This window comes from Narcine bancroftii, chromosome 4 (genome assembly GCF_036971445.1).
Source record: "Narcine bancroftii isolate sNarBan1 chromosome 4, sNarBan1.hap1, whole genome shotgun sequence".
NCBI lineage: Eukaryota > Metazoa > Chordata > Chondrichthyes > Torpediniformes > Narcinidae > Narcine > Narcine bancroftii.
In genome coordinates, this window is record NC_091472.1 from 255998403 (window position 1) to 256013893 (window position 15491).

Below are 15491 nucleotides of genomic sequence, written 5' to 3' on the forward strand. Positions count from 1 at the left end.
CTCTAACTTACCCCAAAGAAAAAAGGTGATCACATAACATCAAAATTCATGTTAATTGCCATGGTTTGGATCAACACCACTACTGTGCGGCAATGAGATTTAGTAATTCAACCCCATATAATTCAAATATGTGCTCCAAGTTTTACAATAAAAAAGATAATTATCACGTAAATTATATGTTATCTTTTCCAATGAAAAACAAGACCTCCATATGCCATCTCTGAATACTCAAATCAGTCTCATTTTTCCAAGTAATTGCCAAAGATTTTCTAGCCACAGCTAATGCCAATCTCAAAAAAGTGATTTGAAATCTATTTAATTTTAATTCTAAACTAATCCTCTTAATATTGCCCAACAAAAATACTAAAAGATCTAATGAAAATTTCACTTTCAAAATAACTTCTAAAAATTCTGTAAGTTTATTCCAAAAAGGTTTCATTGTTTAACATGGCCAAGTAGTATGTAAAAAAGAATCTACATCCTTATGACACTTAAAACATAAATCTGAAGAAATAAAATTATATTTCCTTAATTTTTCCGGAGTTAAATATAATTGATCAATATGATTATAATGAACTAATTGATACTTTACATTTACAATTTTAGTCATAATATCCCTATATAAATTCATCTAATCATCCTGAGAAATAAGTATATCGAACTCTTTCTCCCATTTCAATCTAGATTTTATTCTGTAATAAAGCATACATCTTGGATATAAATTCCTTCTTACCACCCTCAGTAAGTAAAATTTCAAACTTAGATCGTCTAGGTAACCGTAAAGCATGTCCAAAATTATCCAACAATAAAGTTTTAATTTGATATTAAGAAAAAGAGTATTTGAAGATATATATTTCTCTTTCATTCTTTGAAAAATAAAATATCCTGTTTCATAACAATCTTGCACCAATTTAATACACTTTTGATCCCATAACTTCAAAAGTTGATTATTAAGTATAAAAGGGATAAATCTTATTTTGAAACAATGGAGTTTGACCTGAAATCTTACGTTGAGTACCTATGGCTTAATTTTTTATACCATAAATCCATTAAGTATTTCAAAACAGGTCAATTATAATTACTCAATAATTTAGGATTCCATCTAAATAAACTGATCCATCTTCTTCTCACCAATTAAAGATTATTCAATATTACCCAATATCAAAGGTTTATCTATTTCAAACATTCTATTAACAAATTTCAATTGTGCTGATTCATCATAATTTTGAAAATTAGGAAGTTGCAAACCTCCTAATTCATATTTCCAAGTCAAATTTTGTAATGATACTCTTACCATTTTATCCTTCCATAAAAAAAATTCCTCACCAAGGCATTTAAATCCTTAAAATATTTTTGAGGAATCTTATAAGGAAATGACTGAAAAAAAATACTGAATTAGCCAATAAGGGCAAATAATTTAATTCATATAAATGACTATAATTACAATCTATCTTAACATCTAAAGACTTAATCTGATCTGACTATTTAAATTTCACAATATGCCTACATGAAGAATAATTAATTTCAACTAAAGGCATAATCTTACTCTTTTCCCAATTAATTTTATAATCTGATATATCACTATACTGTTGCAATCTACCATGTAAATTCCTCAAAGAATTCTGAGATTCTGTTAAATATATCAAAACATCATCTCAAACAAAGTAATTTTAAATTCATCAAGTTTCACCTTAATACCTTTAATATTACTATTTTGTTTAATCATCTGAGCTAAAGGTTCAATAGCTAATGCAAATAGAGCTGGTAACATAGAGCAACCTTGTCTAGTCGGTCTAGTCAACATAAAAGTTAAAGATAACTGTTCATTTGTTACAACTCTAACAATAGGACTTCTATATAAAACCTTAATTCAACCAGTAAAAAAAAAGGGGCCAAATTTAAATTTCTCCAAAACTTTAAATAAAAAAAACTCCACTCTACTCTATCAAAAGCCTTTTCTGCATCCAACGAAATAACCATTGGTAGGTTGGATCCCTCTCAAGAAAAAATTAAAGAAATCAACTTCCCAATATTATCTGTCAAATAACGATTTTTAATAAAACCCGTCTGATCTAAATGAATTAAATCTGGTAAATATTTAGCCAACTTATTAGCTAGAATCTTTGCCACAACTTTATAAATCAACATTTGATAATAAAATTGATTTATAAGACCCTGCTTTCAATGGATCCCTATTTTTCTTAAGAATAGCTATAATAATTGCTTGAGAAAAAGAATCCGGAAAAGAATGAACCTCTGTCGCCTGTTTCAATACATCCATCATTAAAGGAATTAATAAATCCTGAAATTCTTTATAGAAGTCAAAAGTAAAACCATCATCCCTTGGAGATTTCCCATTTGGCATAGATCGAAGTGCATCCATTACTTCTTTAGTAGTAAAAGAAGCATCCAAATCCTTAATATCCTTATCACTCAAAAAGCGTAAATCCAAATCAGATTTTAAAATTATCAATTTTAACTTCACGCCCTACTACTTCAGAAGTAAACAATTTTTCATCAAATTTTTGAAACACATCATTAATTTCCTGAGGTTTATATGTAATCATTAATTCATGTCTAATAGCATTTATTGTTCTAGAAGCTTGTTCCATTTTTAACTGCCAAGCTAATACTTTGAGCTCTTTCCTCTAATTCATAATACCTTTGTCTAGTTCTCTGTAGTAACTTTCAAATTTATACGTTTGTAACGAATTATAACGTAACTTCATATTCCCTAAACATATCTTCTTAATTTCCATGGAATTTTGCCTTAAATCGTTTTCTAAAATCTCCATCTCCAATTTACTTACATCAGCTACATGTTGTTTCTTAATTTTTAGCAGTAAAACTAATAAGTTGTCCCCTCAAATATGCTTTTAAAACATCCCATAAAACAAATTCACCATCAACTGAAATCCATATTTATTTTCAAAAAAAGCGGTATTTGATCTCTTAACATAACATAACATAACAATTACAGCACGGAAACAGGCCATTAGGCCCTTCTAGTCCGCACCGAACCAAACACCCCTTTCTAATCCCACCTCCCTGCACAATGCCCATAACCCTCCATCTTCCTCTCATCCATATACCTGTCCAACCTTTTCTTAAATAATACAATTGACTCCGCCGCCACTATTTCTCCCGGAAGATCATTCCACACAGCTACCACTCTCTGAGTAAAGAAGTTCCCCCTCATGTTACCTCTAAACCTCTGCCCCTTAATTCTTAACTCATGTCCTCTTGTTTTAAACTTTCCTCCTCTTAACGGAAATAGTCTATCCACATCCATTCTGTCTATCCCTTTCATAATCTTAAATACTTCTATCAAATCCCCTCTCAACCTTCTACGCTCCAAAGAATAAAGACCCAATCTGTCCAATCTCTCCCCATACTCCAGATGCTTAAACCCAGGCAACATTCAGGTAAACCTTCTCTGCACTCTCTCCACTCTGTTTATATCCTTCCTATAATTAGGCGACCAGAACTGCACACAGAACTCCAAATTAGGCCGCACCAACGTCTTATACAATCTCAACATCACCTCCCAACTCCTATATTCCATGCAATGATTGATAAAGGCCAGCATACTAAAAGCCTTCTTCACCACCCTATTCACGTGAGTTTCTACCTTCAGGGAACGATGTACCGTCACTCCTAAATCTTTCTGCTCTTCTGTATTCCTCAATGCTCTCCCATTTACCACATATGTCCTATTCTGATTCTTCTTACCAAAATGAAGCACCTCACACTTATCAGCATTAAATTCCATCTGCCATTTTTCAGCCCACTTTTCTAAGCAGCCCAAATCCCTCTGCAATCCTTGAAAACCTTCTTCATTATCCACTATTCCACCTATCTTAGTATCGTCTGCATATTTACTAATCCAATTCACCACCCCATCATCTAGATCATTAATGTATATAACGAACAACAATGGGCCCAATACAGATCCTTGAGGCACACCACTGGTCACCGGCCTCCAACCTGACAGACAATTACCCACTACCACTCTCTGACCTCTCCCTTTCAGCCAATGTTCAATCCATTTGACTATCTCAAAATTTATACCTAAAGACTGCACCTTCCTAACTAACCTTCCATGTGGTACCTTATCGAAGGCCTTACTGAAGTCCATATAGACAACATCCACTGCGCTACCCTCATCCACATTCCTAGTCACCTCTTCAAAAAATTCAATCAGATTGGTCAAACATGACCTTCCTCCCACAAATGCATGTTGAGTGCTCCTGATCAGACCCTGTCTATCCAGATGTTTATAAGTACTATCTCTAAGAATTTTCTCCATTAATTTACCTACCACAGACGTCAAACTTACAGGCCGATAGTTGCCAGGCTTCCTCCTTGAACCCTTTTTAAATAACGGAACCACATGCGCAATGCGCCAATCCTCCGGCACTATCCCCATATCTAATGACATTTGAAAAATTACCGCCAGAGCCTCTGCTATTTCCTCCTTCACTTCTCTCAATGTCCTGGGGAAGATCCCGTCTGGTCCCGGAGACTTATCCACCTTTATATTCTTTAAAAGCTTTAAAAGCCTTATTAAATTACAAAATTCAACATTTTTCATCAACAAAGAATTAAATCTCCATCAATAAATATTATCAATGTTCTCTGAACCAGTGCATGTTATTAATAACAAAGAATGATCAGACAAAATCCTACTTTTATATTTAGCCTTCAATACCCGGCCTTGTAATTGTGCTGATACCAAAAATAAATCTATTCTAAAATAAGAATCATGTTGAAATGAATAAAACAAAAAATCTTTCTCTCGAGGATTTAACGTTCTCCATATATCTACTAAATTCAAATCTTTTATTAACACCATCAATTGTTTAGCCATTGTAGTCCTAACTACTGATTTTGGAGATTTATCCAATAATGGATCCAGACAACAATTAAAATTGCCTCCTACCATAATTACAATCAAGAATATGAAAAAAATTAAGAAGAGAATCCAACATAAACTTCTCATCGTCTATATTAGAAGCATAAACATTCATTAGAAAAACTTTCTTGATTTTTCACCTGTTAAAGAATCCGGTAAAGAATTAGCAAATGTAAGAGATTCAGCATCGTCACTGAAACTGAGATTGAAAGTCTCCATAAAAAAACTAAGTACAACAGGTTATCAAAAAGCAAATTTATATCCTTTCTTCCACAAAACAGCTTTAGCAGAATTAGATTCTTTATGACGTTAAGTAACAGCTTGACTCAAATCAGCATAAAAAATACTATTATTTTTAACTACCAAAGGGCCTTGATTACTTCTCGCATTCGGAACAGCGACTCTTAAGATCAATTCTCTATCCTGATAGCGTAAACATCTACTCAGGATAGAACGTGGAGCTTGACCTGGAAGAAGTTTCCTTCTTATCACTCTAAGCTCTAAGAGCTCTATCCAATTCCAAACCATTCGGAAAATATTCTTTCCCCAAATCTTCAAGAATCCACTTCTGAAAAAAATGAACCAGATCCGGACCTTCAAAATCTTCCGGAAGACCAATAATTTTAACATTATTCTTTCGACTTTGATTCTCCAATGCATCAATTTCCTTCAATAAATCGCTTCCCAACCAGTGAATGAATCCTCCATCTGACCCATCTTTTCACTACATTGTTCCACATCTTCCTTACAGTCATGAAAATCTTCTTCAATCTTCTTAAATTTATCTTGCACCTTGTCCACCATTTTCACACACTTTGCCACATCCAACTTAATAGAAGATATTTCCCCCTTTATATCTGCAAGTTGTTCCTTCACAGATGAAAAACCTTGACCCATCTGAGTTGCCAAATTTTCCATCTGTTTCGATAATATCAACTTGTGATGGTGGATCTGAAATAATGAGGGTCAGATTTAAACTTTGTTAAAACTTGTTTAGATATGGGCCTACCCTTGTCTCTTCCTCCTCCATACCTTGGTAAATTTCTTCTTCTTCCAGTCCCCCTTCAATGTCACCTTCTCCCTCCTCTGTTGATGATGAAGGCATTTCAGGCCGACTGCGGGTTCAGGACCCCCCCGACATCCCCCACCATCAACCCAGGATCGCTGGGCTGAGAGAAGTTGGGTTTGCCTGCAGCCCAGGCCGCACTCGATATAACACGTAGGCGCAGTTGCTCCTTCTGATCCAGAGGAGGTGGTCATCGATGCCAGAGTCATTTTCTGCAATGCTGCATGAAGTCGCACCGGAGTCAAATGGATCTTACCAAGGGACTGCCGTTGCGGTCTTGGGTGAGGAAAAATCAACTTTGGAGGCTCCACTTCGAAAGTAGGCCCAAGTTCTTCTGTACTTGACAGCTGTTCAGAAGACGTTTTGTTTAACTGCTTGTGCTTTTGTTTTCCTCATAGTTGCTTCCAGGAATATCTTCAATATATTCTGAAAAAATTTAAAAACTTTAAAATCAGGTTTTTCATAGTTCTGTCAGGGGGAGGTGTTTCTCCATGTCTTCTCCCTATGCTATCAAGCTACGCCCCCTCCCCAGCCCCTCCAAAAGTGTTTATTTCCAAGTCAGTTTGGTATGAGGTGTGAAGAGGAACATGCAGGTGGGCGGTAGTGCTCCCATCTGCCTCATGCCTTGTCCTGCATTCTGCAAAGCCAGCATAGCCCAGATAAGTAATACCTCTGCATTTGTAGATGGTACACATTGTAGACACATCATGCTGATGACAGAGGAAATTAATATTTAGGGGGTGGATGAGTGTGAATAAAGTGTTGTTCTTTTTGTCCTGCATATTGAACTTAACATCCTAATTTACATAAGTAAATGTTATGTATTGAGTCATAACTTAAAGAGCACAATGAACTAGTTTACCTCTTGTGCAGGGAGTCATTTGCCCAAGATTTTGGAAGTGCAGTTCCTAGCCTACTGGGATCACCCCTATTAAATTTGTATCTGGTCAATACATTTGCAGTGATTTTTTTTCCCCCGTTTGTACTAATGCTACCTGATTTGCTGAGCATTTCCAACGTTCCCTTTTATTTCAGGTTTTCAACAACTGCTGGGTTCTAGTCTCAACTTCTGCCATGCCTTTCTGATTCCCCCTCACCATTCTAATCACTCATATTTACTAACTGGAGATTGCTGAAAGTATTCTTTCATTCGGTCAACTTTAGTCTCCACCCGATCATGGATGCTTTATTTTCTTCATCTCTCCACATTCCATAACTTAATACAATCTTGTTTCCTCTCTTGGCAGTTCTGATGATGGGTCAATGACCTGACATTCTAACTCTGCTTCTCACTCCACAGATGTTGCCCGACTTGTGGCGTATTTGCAGCATTTTGTCCTTAATTCAGATTTCCAGCATCAAGAACTTTTTGACTTTTACTTGCTTGATAGACCATCAAAACTCCAATGGAACCCAAGCACAAAGCATCAGATCTTTGTTTTAAAGAAGCATTTCTCAAGTGCATTCCACCTTAAATGATCTCGACACGAAACAAACCTATACAACCCTGATCTGATGGCCTGAGACGATTACATGTGGCAAATTTCTTGAAAAATCTCTGGGGAAAATGGACTAAACACTGATCAATCCACTCTGAAGAGGAATTGAGTACAATTAAATCACTTCAGAGAATTATCTCTGAACTATGGCTGGAAAAGAGAAATGAGGAAGACCTCAATTCCTTACCTGGCTCACTTTGAGTGGCGTTACGATTATGTCGAGTACACCTGACCAGCCTGCTAATATACCAAGAGGCATTGCAAAGGCCAATGCAATCATTAAAAATCTGAAATTGCTGCAATGGAAAGAAAACAAAAGAATGTGCAAAACATTATTGACATGTCAGATCTCTGGCAAAAAGAACATTTGAACAGAGTAGTTGCCTCACATAACAATGTGCTCAATTTTATCATAAATATAACAGACAAAAATCCATTTAAAGCAAAGATGTATATAGAACCAATGTTACGGGCCTAAGCACTTCATCAAGGTATGAACGAAAAGAAGACAGGCACCTAAACAAAAAGGTAGGGAGAGGAGAACAGGCCAAAAGGCCAGGAGGACATGAGAATAAAAACTGAGAATTGATTGGTTTGGCTGGGGGTGGGGGGGGGGGAGGTACCTTTATGAATGGACATCTGGAAGAAGGGAGACAGATAGATAGACAGCGAGTCAGAGACAGACAGGGAAGGACACAGGAACACAGACAGAGAGAGACACAAACACAGCAAAACAGAGTGAGAGAGAGAGAGTGAGAGAGAGTGAGAGAGTCAGAGTGTGACAGAGAGAGACAAAGAGAGACAGACAGAGAGACAAAGAGAGACAGACAGAGAGACAGAGAGAGAGACAGACAGAGAGAAAGACAGAAAGAGAGACAGAGAGAGAGAGAGAGACAGAGAGAGAGACAGAGAGACAGAAAGAGAGAGACAGAGAGAGAGAGACAGAGAGAGAGATAGACAAAGAGACAGGCAGAGAAACAGAGAGACATGGGGAGGGGAGCTGGAGGAAAGAAGACTGAGGGAAGTAAATAAATGGAAGGGATGGAAGAAAGAAAAAGGCCTAATGGAAACTGAAGAAATCAATGTTAATGGTGTCTGGTTGGAGGGTGTTCAAACAGAATATGAGATGTCGTTCCTCTAATTTGCAGGTAGTCTCAGTTTGGGCAGTGCATGTAACCAAGGACAGTCAAGTCAGCAGTTACTGTGATCATAGGGGTAGGTACCAAGGATGTTATTGGTGGGAAGGGATAATTGGACAAGGAAGCTATGGAGGAAGCGGTCCTTGTGGAAGGTGGAAAGGGGAGGACAAGTGAAGATGTATCTGGTGGTGGGATCATGTAGTAGGTGGCAGAATAGCGGAAGACATATTGGATGTGAAGATTGGTGGGCTGATAGGTGGAGATAAAGCAAGCCCTTATCCTTGTTGCATCTGGGATGGAGAAAGCCAGGGCAGGCATGCAGAAAATGGAGGATGTGAGGGTGGGGGCTGAGTTTAATAGTGGTGGGGAAGTTGCATTGTTTGAAGGAGGAGGAGATCTTGGATGATCTTACATGGAAGACTTCACCTGCAAGCAGATGCGATGGAGATAGAGGAATTGTGAGAAAGGAATAGAATCTTTAAGGGGGCTGGGGGGTGGGGGGTGAGGAGAAGAGGTATAGTTGAGGTTACTGTGAGAGTTGGTGGGTTTGTAGAAAATGTTCATCAAGAGTTTTTCTCCCAAGATGGAGACAGAGACTGAGAAAGGAGTGTGTGTTGCTGGAAATGGACCAAGTGAATTTGAGGACATCATGAGGCAGTACCAATGTAGACATCAATGTAGTGGAAGCCTGTAGCATGGATTATTCCACATAGCAACAAGAAGGCAGGCAGAGCTGGGGCCCCATGCAGGGTATTTTAAAAGCTTACTAAACAAAATATAATTTCTGCCCCAAACCTTTAATATAGCATCAACTATTTACAAGAAGATTAATTTTAAAGAAAACTTTCGGCTTAATGGTCCATTGATTAAATACTACTCTGCTGAGAAAAAAGCTTGTTGCTTCAAGTAAAATGGTCAACTTTCAAGTACAAGATGCACCTCAATAATTTAATCTCCCCCAACACCTCAGTGATTTTTGTTGTTAGAACTCTGCTTTGATTGCAATGTTCACTGAAACTGGGCTACTCAAGCTGGAGCTTTTTGATTTATTTAGCCACCTAAAGATCTTTTAGCACAATTTTACCCACTGTAACTTGAGATTTCAGGTTTGTATTTATTTCCTGGGAAGCAACACTGAATGGTTCATACACATGGACACAAATTCTCTGGCAATAATGATTCCTATTATAAGAGGAGGTGGGGAGAAGAGAGTGAAGAGGGCAGACGAGGACAATGCAGTTGATGTAATCTGCATAGTCTTTAACAAGCTCATGTCAAGTCAAGTTCATTGTCATCTGACTGCACAAGTAGAAACAGCATTCTCCGGTCCTCAGTGCAAAACAGACACACAACTAGACATAACACACATACAGACAAATGATACATGATCCGGACTAATATTCATATATACAAATAAATAAATGAATATTGTTTTGTGAATATGACAGTCTTGGATGGTTAATGTGAGTAGTTCCTTTGGTCATTCATCATTCTCACTGCCCGTGAGAAGAAGCTGTTTCTTAACCTGGCTCTTATACTCCTGTATCTCTTATCTAACAAGATGGGAGACAGGTCCAAACTGGATCCAAAGTGGCTTGGCAATCTGAGACAGATTGTTTCTGTGACTGGATACCTGTGACCTGTGGTGTGCCACAGAAATTGGTGCTGGCATCTTCACAGTTTATATAAATGATTTTAAAATGAATGTAGGACATTTGATCTATGAGTAAAACATGAAAATCTGTAGACATCGTGGTTGAAGTAAAAACACAAAGTTGGAGAAACTCAGCAGGTCAGGCAGTGTCTTTTATATAGCAAAGGTAAAAAATACATAACCACCATGATGGACTTTAGCCCGAGATGTCAGTTATTCATTTGATCAATGATTTTGTAGATGATGGGGAAATAAGTGGTGTCCTTGACAGTGAAGAAGGTAAACCAGTTACAGGATGCTATGAGCTGGAAATGTCTGTAAATGATGTGGAAATGAGTCATCTTCTTGATTGTGAAGAGGGTAATCAACCTACAGGATGATATTGATGAACTAGGAAACTGACCAAAACAATTGCAGATGGAATTTAATCCTGATAAATGTGAGATGACGCATTTGGAAGTTGAGGTCATACACAAATGTTGGAAGGGCACCAGTGAGTACTTCAGTAAAGGACCTTGGTATATGCCCAAGAATCCTTATCAGTGATAGCAGAGATACACAATAGCAGACAGGATATTTGCTGACATTAGCTAAGGCACAGAAATGTAATGGTAGGGAAGTTGTGGTACAACTTTCTAAAGCACTTGTTAGGCCACTGTTGGTGTACTGTGCAGTGCTGGTCCTGGCACTATAGTTGATTGCACTGGAGAGAATACAGAGCAAATTGACCTGGAATGGAGTACTTCAGTTCTGAGGAGAGACCAGGCTTTTTTTCATTGGAGCAGAAGCAGAGTGGGAACTTGATAGATGCGTACTAAATTATGATAGACATGGATAAAATGAATCACAAAATAAAACTTTTCTCCTTAGCAAAGGTGCCAAAAAAAAATTAGAGGGCACGAGTTTAAAGTAAAGGTTTGAGGTTTATAGGGGATCCGTTTAATATTTTCACTTAAAGGGTGCTTTGAATCGAGGACACAGCCTGCATGGTTAGTGGGGATAAAGAATCTCACAACCTTTTAAGTCTTATCTTGATGAACAATTTGAATTGCTAACATTTAAGGCTATGGATCTGTTCTTGAAAATGTGATTGATATAAATGGAAGTGATGGGACAAAGGGTCTGTCTTTTTTTTTGCTGCTTAATTGTACAACTCTGATTTGTCAACATTCATCATTTCTAGACGAATAAAGAATGGTCCAGTAAATAAATTTCCAGGTGGTTAACAATTTCACAAACATGGAAGACGGCAGTCTTACAAAAATATCAAAAGAAACAAATTTTCTAAACACAGCACAGATTTTGGATCCTTGGACAAGATATCAAATCATTTTCTCGAGCAGAAATTACAAATCACTGCTCTCCAAACGCGAAATAGATTACCGCATGCCGCTGTTTCAGAGAACAGGACAATTATTCCTAGTACCCTGACTAATCTTTATTTCACAAACAGATGATCCAATCCCTATCATATTAATTTTTATGGGACCTTGTTGTGCACAAATCTGGTCATCACATGGTTTGCACTGTGACAGTGACTGCATATCAGAATTGTTTCATCAACTGAAAGAAAACAAAAGATGCCAGAGGAATGCATTTTTGCTACCTTGTATTTTGTACCTTATACTTACTTAACACCTCTACATTCTTAGAAGATCGACATGTCCCCCTTGTCTTGCAACAAATGCAACAGGTGTACCATCAAAAACATACTTGCTAATCACTTCACAGCATGGCATGGAAGCTGCCCTGCACAAGACAGATAGTATTCTGAAACAGAATGCAGTGAAGGCAGCTCAGAGCATAACGAACTTCCATCCCCTCCATGGATCTACATTTCCCACTGCCTAGGAAGGACAACCAGTGTACAAAAAGACCAGTCATGCAAGCTCCACCCATGGGACTTAAGACCCTGAAAGCACGCACCAACATGCTTAAAGACAGCTACATCTCCGCAGCCATGAGGCTTTTGAATGAAGCCCAGATCAATGGAATGATGCCCTTGGTTGATGCAAATTGATTTTCCTTTTTATTGTCATTCTGTACTCTATAAATTGTGCTCCTTACGTGGCTGGATGAATGTTAAAGATAACCTGTTCGTCTGTTCACAGAAGAAGCTTTCTCACTCAACTAGGCAATTTGTGATAAATTTAACAATGGATAAAAGTTCACAAACAATTAGCCTCTCTAAAATGCTACAATTTCCAGCTCACCAATACAGAAGTCAATTTGTATTTCATAAAGATTTCACAAACAGGTGATGAATAAGCAACAAACTAGTTTATTTTTTTAAAGGTATGATTATGAAGATCAAATTACCTCATTGTGATTTTTCCAAATAAAAGCCAAGGGATTTTACATATCTATTGAAATCATCAGATGAGGAGAACGCCCTGCCACGTGTGGTGGTGGAATCACTACGTTTAGCGCACACTTAAGACACTCAAACAGCCAAGACAAAGGATACAATTCTATTCCAGTCACTAGTGTAGAGTAGCAAAAAATTGGTAGGTACACAGTTGGCCAAACAGCCTGTTTCTGGAACTCTGTAAAACCTTAACTAAGGTATCCACAATTGCATCAAATATTCTTGAAATAAACCATTCAGATATTGGATTCTAAACCAGCCATTCCCCACCTTTAAGTAAATTCCTTGTTTTCTTTTCACCTCATGTAACATTAATATTTTTTGGGTTTCTTTTTAATGCGGTCGGGAGGAGTACAGAAGAAACCAAAACATGACTACTTCACAGGGAAGGGCCTATAAATTCTGAGCAGCGTTCCGGGTGGATCATAGCCAAAAAAAAGGTTGAGAATGGCTGTTCTAGACATTGTGAAGCTATGTTCTCCTCAAAGACCAGTTCTTCAATAACCAATTTAAGTTTCACTCCGGTCAAATCACCTCGTCCTGACTTCACCCCAAATCTGCAGCAGGTTGATCAATGTCTAAGAGGAAGTAGAGCAAAACCTGAAAGAACCTGAAAACAGCTTTAAAATACCAGAACAGGTTTTATCGTCATCTCATGTCAGTTCATTAAAGTTCAGGGGATAATTTACAGATTGCATTCTTCCAGGTAATTCAAAAGAGGGAAAATATATTTTGGGATGATATGGGTGAAAAATTACAAAATTTAGATGGATAATGATTTAAGAGCAAAACGCTTGAAGGAGATGGTACACAAAAAACTCTCTGCTGTGACTCTTCCACTTAAAAGTTAGATGTTCTGCTTGAAAATTGGATCTTTTACTTCAATCAGAGGAAAGTTCAGGACTCCGGGGGGCAGGAACAAGCCCTTCCTTCAACCTTGTTGATCTTGGAAGACATGTGCAGGTTAACTTCGGCACAATCAAGCTTCCCAAATCATTTTAATAGACGACAGATCGATGCATTTCTTTTTGACTTAAGTCTGCTGTTCTACTCATTTCTTTATTAATTGCGTTCAAGTTTATTTTAAACATCTATTTTACTATGTATTGTACATGGTTTGAAAGCTTAGAGATATTAATCCAACAGCAGATTTAACAGTTCATCAATTTGGGGCGAGGGCTTCACCTGATGCCAAGGGAACCTAGGCGATGGAGCTTGTTAGAGCATGTCAGGGATTCTGTCCGACTTGGCACAGTTAATGCAATGCTGTTATAGAGCAGTGACTTGGGTTCAAACCCCTTTCTGCCTGTTAGAAGTTTGTACATTCTCCCCCTATCTGTGTGGATTTCCTCCACTATTCAAAAATGTACTGAAGGTGTAGGTAAATTATACACATGGGCTTGTGGGCAAATGGGTCTGTTACCATGCTGTATGTCCAAATTTAAAAATTAAAATTCTACACCTTTCCATTTAATTAGATTCTCTTTCTAGCTGAATATTGTACCCACGATTTACTCCAATTAGAAGCAAACTCCGAAGCTGCAGTGCATCTAAACAATCAGAAGATTAGAACCACCAACTTTACCGACGATGAAATCCATGTTAAAGCCATTCAGTCTGGTTTTCACTTAAATATTCAATTTCATATTCTTCAAGACTAGCATAGCCAAAACAGAAATGCTGGAGGAACTCAGCCGGTCTTGCAGCGTCCATAGGAGGTAAAGATAAATAACTGACATTCAGGTCTGAGCCCTTCTTCAAGGTGCATGTAAATAATTAGCCAAAGAGGTTCAAAATGTATCCAACAAAGGACACTTTAGCCAATGTACTTGGTGACCCAAGGAATAACTTTTCCCAACTGTTGGTATTAGTTTGTGAATAAAGTTATTCTGCTTCAATTGCTTGGCACCAAAGCTCTGTACAGCATCACGATCTTGGGATGAGATGATGTCTTGGGCACCAGAATTCTCCGTACAAAAGCTGCACTGCCAAATGTAAATTATCTGATACAATGGAGAGCAAACTCACCCAAGAAGTCTGCAGATGCTGGTTCTATAGTTCAGCCTCTGGCTTGCAGCAGCTATGCTGGGTGGTAGAGGAGGATGGGATGGGAAGCAGGCGATCACAATGGCACACAGCAAAAAAGTCAGAGCAAATTCTGAGAAAGGAAAACAAGTCTGAGCAATTCAAAATAAATTGAAAAAAATCCTTTCTCATGGAAAAAAGACCCAAATGGTAAAATAAGCAATAAGCACACCAACGCATTTGCATTCTGACACATTTTTGTAAATATTCTGCTGAGAAAGTATTCTCCTGCTTCATCCATTATTCAAATGAAACCACCTTAGATCCACTATAAATTATAACAGAAACACTTGTAAAAAGATGGTTTACCCAGTCAAACTGATGGTCAAAATATTCTTGGGAATCTTTTTTGTTAAAAGTAACTTATTTGCTTTACAATAGAAATTACATTTCTGCTTAGCCACCATAAACCTTCACTCCCAGAATAATATGAAGCAGTAATGAAATCTCATTGTGAAAATTTGTATTTTAAAGTTTTAGAATTAGGGATGATAACGATTTTTGAATGGTGTTAACAGCTAACACTCATGATGTGAGGGAACTCTCTTTATGAAATCAAAAAAACCAACTGCAAAACTTTCTCCTCTGCCCCTCCACCACCACTACCCAATTTAATTTTATCAGCTCAAATTTCAAACCCAGGCATCAGGCAGGTTTCTGAGAAAAGTGCTGAGAGAATAACCCCATATGCCTCAACGATATTGCTTCAGCAGCATTCATCTTTTCAACAACCATCCATGATTGGTCTTGGCAACTCGGTCAGTT

General features: G+C 37.6%; 1 protein-coding gene across 7 annotated transcripts in view; it reads right to left on the minus strand.

The window, feature by feature from the left end:
- Nucleotides 1-15491, minus strand: part of slc49a4 (solute carrier family 49 member 4) — a 182147-nt gene that overhangs the window by 116492 nt on the left and 50164 nt on the right. For all 7 annotated transcript variants that reach the window (XM_069934797.1, XM_069934801.1, XM_069934799.1 and 4 more), the window contains exons 4-5: nt 14670-14799; nt 7668-7776 (exon numbers count right to left, since the gene is read on the minus strand). In XM_069934797.1, coding sequence (XP_069790898.1) covers nt 7668-7776; nt 14670-14799 — 239 coding nt within the window. The remainder of the gene's footprint in view (nt 1-7667; nt 7777-14669; nt 14800-15491) is intronic.